The 7,500-nt window shown below is 37.6% G+C and overlaps 2 protein-coding genes across 2 annotated transcripts in view; one reads left to right on the top strand and one right to left on the bottom strand.

The window, feature by feature from the left end:
- The first annotated feature begins 370 nt into the window (after nt 1-370).
- LOC138037530 (dual specificity tyrosine-phosphorylation-regulated kinase 2-like) lies at nt 371-2,813 on the top strand. Its single transcript, XM_068883682.1, has one exon. It carries the CDS (start codon nt 503-505, stop codon nt 2,225-2,227), a length of 1,725 nt encoding a protein of 574 aa, XP_068739783.1. The 5' UTR covers nt 371-502; the 3' UTR covers nt 2,228-2,813.
- A 2,328-nt stretch (nt 2,814-5,141) lies between these two features.
- LOC138024902 (F-box/LRR-repeat protein 5-like) overlaps nt 5,142-7,500 on the bottom strand; it is a 25,006-nt gene continuing 22,647 nt past the window's right edge. The window contains exon 8 of the mRNA XM_068875288.1: nt 5,142-6,539. Within this exon, the coding sequence (XP_068731389.1) occupies nt 6,311-6,539 (229 nt within the window). The 3' untranslated portion in view covers nt 5,142-6,310. The remainder of the gene's footprint in view (nt 6,540-7,500) is intronic.

Below are 7,500 nucleotides of genomic sequence, written 5' to 3'. Positions count from 1 at the left end.
TGCTCCCTCAATGTGCGCCGTGACTAAACTCCAGTGTTTTGTATTTTAGTAAGTATTTTATTTACGTCATTTTGGATACAAACAACAAAAAACGAAGAAAGAGTCCCGAACTGATTAAGAAGATTTAAGTTCCCAATAAAATGAATCAAATGTAAACTTAAACTAGCCTTATTTAACGAATGTTTTTTTTTCCTTGCTGATTAAAGATGTACTTTACCGTGGGTGAAACACCTTGAAAAGATCTGTCCTCTCTTAGCAATTATTGTACTAAGCAATCGCAACGCAGATCTGTTTATGACGTCACTTCTGAACCGGTCTGTTTACGTCTTGTGGTTTCCTAGACGCCAAACGAGTGTGCGCTGATTGGTCAAAAATCACCTGGCAACAACGAAACAACATCAAATGCGGCTGACAAAAGCAGAGGGTAGATTACTTCGAAGCAGTGTTTTGTGATTTTAAAGGCTACAATACTGGCTGCGATCGCAACTAAAGGAAGAGAATTATGATAACAACTAGTCAACGGAAACCTTTGCCGGTTTCTAAGCGTAGTACGGGAGGGGATGCGATTTATGTTGATAGGAATAGTAACGCGGACGTTTTGCCACCTTTGAAACCGTCGACGAAAAGCAATGTTAAACCACATGAATCGAGCATTTCTGGAGCTCTTCCCCTTGTTGGAGGGGTTCAAGTGCAGCAGCTGTTTGAAGAAGAAACTAATCAACAGAATAAGAGCAAGATCGTGAATGAAAAGCAAGGTCTTCCGGCAGTTCACAGACCAGTTTCTGTCTCGGGAAACGGGTCGCCAGCGTCGGGAAGAAGATCTAGCATGAATGGCTCCGGAACGCTCAAATCTCGAGGGTTACCGATGACTCCAGAGGCGGCTATGAAACAGTTCATGCAAAAGCTAACTAGTTTTGAACGTCACGAAATCTTCAATTATCCGCAAATCTGGTTTGTTGGGCCAAACGCGAAGAAACGTCAGGGTGTGGTTGGTGGAGCAAACAACAGCGGGTATGATGACGATCAGGGCTCGTATATCCAAGTTCCTCACGACCACATAGCTTACCGCTATGAAGTTGTGAAAATTATTGGTAAAGGAAGCTTTGGACAAGTTGTGAAAGCCTATGATCACAAGACGCAAACCAACGTCGCGCTCAAAATGGTGCGTAACGAGAAACGATTCCATCGGCAAGCTCAAGAAGAAATCAGGATTCTGGAACATTTGCGAAAGCAAGACAAGGATAATAATCACAATATTATTCATATGCTTGAACATTTCACATTTCGTGGACATGTTTGTATGACATTCGAACTTCTGAGTATGAACCTGTATGAGCTTATCAAGAAGAACAAATTTCAAGGGTTTAGTTTACAGCTGGTTCGAAAATTCGCACATTCTATTCTGCAGTGTAGCGATGCACTGTATCGCAATCGAATTATTCACTGCGATTTAAAACCAGAGAACATTTTGCTAAAACAACAGGGTAGGAGTGGAATTAAAGTGATCGACTTTGGCTCTAGTTGCTACGAGCATCAGCGTATTTATACATATATTCAAAGCAGATTTTATCGCGCACCCGAAGTGATTCTTGGCGCTCGGTATGGCATGGCAATCGATATGTGGAGTTTTGGATGCATTTTGGCCGAGCTCTTAACAGGATATCCTTTGTTTCCCGGTGAAGATGAAGGAGATCAACTTGCCTGTATAATAGAACTCTTAGGAATGCCATCTCAGAAGCTATTAGACGGATCTAAGCGCTCGAAAAACTTCATTAATTCTAAAGGTCATCCAAGGTACTGTACAGCAACCACTCTACCAGACGGAAGCACAGTTCTAACTGGTGGTCGCTCAAGACACGGAAAAACACGGGGACCACCTGGCTCCAAAACATTTACAACCGCTTTGAAAGGTTGCGATGATGCCCAATTCATCGATTTTCTTCAGAGATGTTTAGAATGGGATCCAACTCAGAGAATGACCCCTTCGCAAGCGCTTCGACATCCTTGGCTTCGCCGGCGATTGCCAAGGGCGCCAGATGCGAACTCCAACGAGAAGAGCGGTTTTCAGCGGCAAAATTCTAGCTCAGGTGTTGCTAAACTGCCACCAGCTGCTCCAACGTCCGGTAAAGCGAAGCCTCGAAGACCTATCGAAGAAATTGTGGATGATGGTACCAATTCTGCCAAGCTCAACACAAGAACTGTTCTTCCAAAAATAGTCGGGAGATGATTTCTTCAATTCAAGCTGATAATTGAACCAATGTTGTATTGTATCAATTTTAAGCTATTTTAAGGACACGAATTGGAAGTTTTCAAGGCATTTTCGTTTCTTTTAATATGACAAGTAGTACTGTACTCAAAGAGAAATTATATTTTATCGCATTTTCATGAGGTTCGTAAATTTTTGAAGTCCTTTAGCGTGTTTTAAGTTAATCATCCCCGCTGTGAAATCTTTGCGAAATGCATAATCGTCATGTTAGCTCATCATGCATCCGCACGCATTCACGGAGTTATGACAGCTGTTTTGCTCACAGTTTTGCAGGAAAAAACCCCTCCTTTTGTCGTTAAGACCAACAATTATAAAAAAAAACCTTACCGTCATATAGAAAAAATCTTGAAATTAATCCTTGTACTTGTACAAGCAGCGCATAGGTGTTATCAATATTAATCTTTAGTTGTACATACATCAGCCGAATTTTTGGCTATAAATTTAATGCATGTTTTTTACCCGTATGAAAGCGAACTTAAGCGTTGTAATAAAGGGAAAAAGTGAATATTATGAGTTTACTTTTCCAATAAAAACAACTCTTTACGTATACGTCGCTTGAGCGGTTTATCATTGTGTCGTTTAAACAGATATAGCGAGCGACATTGCTAGTTGCTGAAGACAAATTCAATGTTTGTGGTACACATTCTTTCCTTTTCGCTCACCGATGCAAGTATTCGTGGCCATTGTGTTGGAAAGATAACAAATTCAGGTTAGACTAACACTGTTCCATTGGCCAATTAGCGTGCGGTTTCTTTAGATGTGACAGGGCAACCCTAAAACCGGGAATCCGGAATCACAGTACAATACACAGAGTAAAAACTATCCTAAACATTCATAAAAGCTAACGTTAGGCCTAATTAGGCCTAAAAACGTTTGTTTAGGCCTAATTAGGCCTAAGGTTAACTTTTATGAATGTTTAGGATAGTTTTTACTCTCTGTATTGTACTGTGATTGCGGATTCCGGGTTTTAGGGTTGCCCGATGTGATATAACTTGGTTATATTTGCACGGAGCAATCAACTAGTCCGTGGGCACAAGATACATAGACAAATGAACATAAAGAGGGCTTTGCCCATAAAAATGTGTTACTCCAGTCGTGTTCTGTGCATTTTCGTTGACCATTAATCAAATTTTACTGAGCTTATTAAAAGTGGGGAAGGGAGGTAGACTTTACCTCTGATGCATGGTTATTTTAGAACTGCACCCAACAAAGCAGAAAGGAATGAGTTGTTAGCATTGTTGTCCCCAATGTATATTCAGGGAACGTGATAACGAAATGTATGAAATCAATCAAATTTTAGGCAAATTGATTAATGTTATCTAAACAGAAGGGAACTTCTTATTCATGGGACTGTCAAAAAAGATCAAAAACGAGCACTTCAAATGTCCATAGAACACCTTGATCTGAGTAACTGCTGAATTAGTGCGTTTTCTTCAAAGTTCAAAAAATACAAAAATAATTGTTATTGTCAAGCAAGAAGAATGATAATTAACATTAGGCATTTTTGACCATTTTGTTTGTGAAAAAGAACCAGTCTTCTGCTTCCTTGTATGGTCTATAAAATAACATGAAATTTTGATGCCATGTGTGACGTTCAATCAGTGAATTAATAATACCTAAAGTGTACACTATTAAGTGAACAAAGTTTTCTGTGGCAATTATTGATTTCATACTCACCTGGCCTTAACAAGAGTGTCGGAGGATTAGTCCCTTCATCAGGGAGAACCAAGTGCTCACTTGCACCTTGGAAAATAGGGTAAAGATTCCTTGTGCACCATTCCACACCATAATGGTTTGAATTAATCAGTCATGGTTATATATAGCTCCTGGAGATTACTTAATTTAATTAACCCATTCACTCCTGTAAGGGCCACCGAGACTTGAAGATTTTACTCTGCCTGACACCACACAATTTTACTTGTCAATGAGGAACCCCACAGGAGTGAAAGGGTTAATCATGGTATCCCCCCAAAGTATGGCAGGGGTTTAATTAGCTGCAGAGGTGGTGAAAGAAAGGATCTTTACTATTTGGCCAAAATTTCTGAAAGATCTTTATTATTAATGGTAAATATTTTTGCAAGAAATGAATGTATATTTGAAGTACAGGTCATAGACAAAATAGAGAAGTGATCCTTGCACTTAAAAGATTTAAGCAGTTGTCTCTCATGGACAGCTGAAACATCCAGGTGGCTTCAACAGGAAAAAAAAAAGAGAATTCTTGGAAATTTGAACCAAAAATTCAGACTACCTTTTGAGGTAGTTTTTTTATCCCATTTGGTGCAAACCAACCAGGATTTTCCTGCCCATTTGACAATTCTGCAGGCTCTACATCTCTTTTTGCATGTCCACTTTGCACTTTGCATGGATCTACTGTTTGGAAATGTTATATTTCATGATGGTAAGCACAATTTTGTTAATAACTGATCTGTATATTCAGAAAATGACGTAAACAAACAGAAAGCACCTGTGTCAAACAACTTGAAAATAACCCTGTTTTTTTACATGGGCAGAAATATCCTAATGTTTAAGTTATTTGCATAAAATGCCTCTAAAACAACCCTATTGTTTATCGTACTCTTCTGTTTAATAAGGACCCTTCCACCTCCATGTGATTTGAATGAATTTCATTCAACTTTTACCAGTCCCAGAAGTGAGAGTTAAAGACGGTGTTGCTAGAATGAAGGTAAGGCTGACAATGAAGTTAGGATTAACCTAACCTACACCTAGGTTTGGCTAACCCTAACCTTGTTTTAGCAATGCCAGATTTAAAGATTTTACTCATCAACTGCCCAGTATGGTTGAACCCATCAAGGACTGAGGTCTAAACTGGTATAGCTTCAGGATCACCAAGGGACATAATAAACCTCTCCACCACTTTAAATCACAACAGTTCTATTATTTTATTTCACAATTGCAAATATGTAATAACTTTTCCTCCTCCCTTAGAGAGTAACACCAGAAACTTCAAAAGCAAGAAAGGATGATTTCTGATGGGTCAACAGTTCATGCAGTCAAACCTTTTGTCCATACGTAACCTGTTAAATTCTGATATCATGACTACTCTTCAGTCCAAGAAAATAATCGTGACAACAGACGGTACTCAATTTATTTCTACTGGAGCAACGAATTGCTTGACTACATAGTATTACATACATGTACTATGCAACTCATACTGTAAATTGTGCTCTCCTTATTAAAAGTTGTAAGCTATCTTAAGTATACTCTTTTCTTCTATAATATCTACATTTATACTGGTATTTGCCTAAAATGTTTTTAAAGCATTTCTATGAAAATCATTGCATAGAGCTGCAATGGAAAAGAAAATTAAGTTTTCTTCATTTCGGAAGACTGTTTTCTTGACATTAGGATGACAAGATTTTAAGCTTTGATTTCTTGAAGAGTAATTTTCTTTTAATAATAATAAAAAGTGTTTTCTAATTAATGGTCTTGACCCTTCCTCAGCTGCTGTGAATGGGTTCACTTAAAGTAAAGTAACTCAGAGAAAACAATCTCTATCAAAATTAAAATCAAAATTATACCAGTAGAGTGTAAGGCTAAAATGCTTTCAAATATTTCTGAAAAAAGGAAAAGGGTTTTCTTTCTCACTTCCACAGTGACAATCACTAATTTATTTCATTAAAAAAAAGAAAATGAACAAACTGCTTTGTCTATGGAAATATCTGTTTATACAGTCTGCATTCCCTTCACAGTTAATGTTAAAAAATCACCACTCAACCTGAAAATTATGCTTGTTTAAGGAAAAAATAATTAATTACTAAGAATACTGCAATCTGACAGGGCAAAAGAAGCTACAAACTCTTGTTAGAGAAACCAAAAATGTTTTTACATACAATAATTATTTTATAGTGCCACAGTTAAACTGGTCTCGTATTCAAGGACAAGAAGAGGTCATCATCACCCAAGCCTTCATGTGAAATCAAAGCCTTCCTTGGAAACAGTAAAATGGCCAACGACTAAAACATTTAGTGCACAGCTGCAGTGCTTTGCACTCTACAGAATTACATTTAATATTGCAGCTAATGTTTATTCACCAGTGCGGCAACACACACGGTTTTTACACTGCAGATTTTGACAACCACTGGCTGTATCAGGGTAAGGGCCCTCATCAATATTGTCACAGTAAAAGAACTCTGCATGGTCCAGATTAGGACAAACATTAACCAAGTCCCTAAGTCCTTGAGCAGTCACTTGAAGGCAGCCTGATAAGTCCAGGTGACGCAGCTTAGGCAATCCTCCATATCTTGCCAAAGCCCTACACACAAAAATAATTAATAAGACAGTCAAAAAGAAACATCATGATGTGCATGGAAAAACAATAATAATTATTACTGAAGGGAAAAGTGATCCTGGAACTTAAGTGAAGAATTTAAGCAACTGTCTGTTAGTACATGTATGTGTATCGCATGGGCCCCAGGGCAATCACGGATTAATTTCATGCAAATTTTCAAAGTTTTCTCACAAAATTCATGATGAGGGTAATTTGCAAAACTTTGAAAAAAAAAACAAGTGAAATCAATCCTTAAATTATTGCACAAGGGCACATTGCAATTACATGTTTATCGCATAAAGGGAAAAATTATTGAGAGAAGCAAATTCAATGCCACAACAAATGACAATCAACACGCTCCCATTCGGTTAAATATCAGTGTTGCTGTCAACTGAAATAGTGCTTAAAATGTATTTTATATGTGGAAAAAAAGTAGTTTAATCTGGAAAAAGATTCTCTTGTAAATTAGCTTGCTTTGGATAAGTAACTGTTAACAAATCAGGATCAAGTAATCTTGCCCTCTTGATTACCAAAAAACCCTTGTGATTAAGGAACAATGCCCTCAAATCAGCATTCAGTAATTTTGCTCTGTATGTGATAATAGTAAGAATCGATTTCCTAAAACCTTTGAAAACAAATATAAACAATAAAGAGGAGTTATTGAAATGTCATGTATTTCCATTGTTTCTCTCTCTTTTTAATAAAATGTCTCCACTAGACACTTGAAAACTTCAGTTGGCTTCAATGAGATTCAAACCCATGTCCCCTGGAATACCAATGCAATAATTATGTTCTACAAACTGAGAAATGAAGCCACTCAGTTTGGAGCAGGTCAATAAAATTTAATTATTAAAATAAATCCACAATTGTGCTATCCAATGGATAGTGATTTGTCAAGAGGATAGCGCTATCCAGCTTTTGAATAACTGGGGCCTGTCTGTTTACC

Source organism: Montipora capricornis, chromosome 1, assembly GCF_036669925.1.
Source record: "Montipora capricornis isolate CH-2021 chromosome 1, ASM3666992v2, whole genome shotgun sequence".
NCBI lineage: Eukaryota > Metazoa > Cnidaria > Anthozoa > Scleractinia > Acroporidae > Montipora > Montipora capricornis.
The sequence above is the reverse complement of the archived record's forward strand: the minus strand, read 5'-3'. Positions and strand labels throughout refer to the sequence as shown.

Excerpts from the sequence above, each read along its gene's own strand:
- LOC138037530 (XM_068883682.1), top strand. The coding sequence starts at position 503 with ATGATAACAACTAGTCAACGGAAACCTTTGCCGGTTTCTAAGCGTAGT.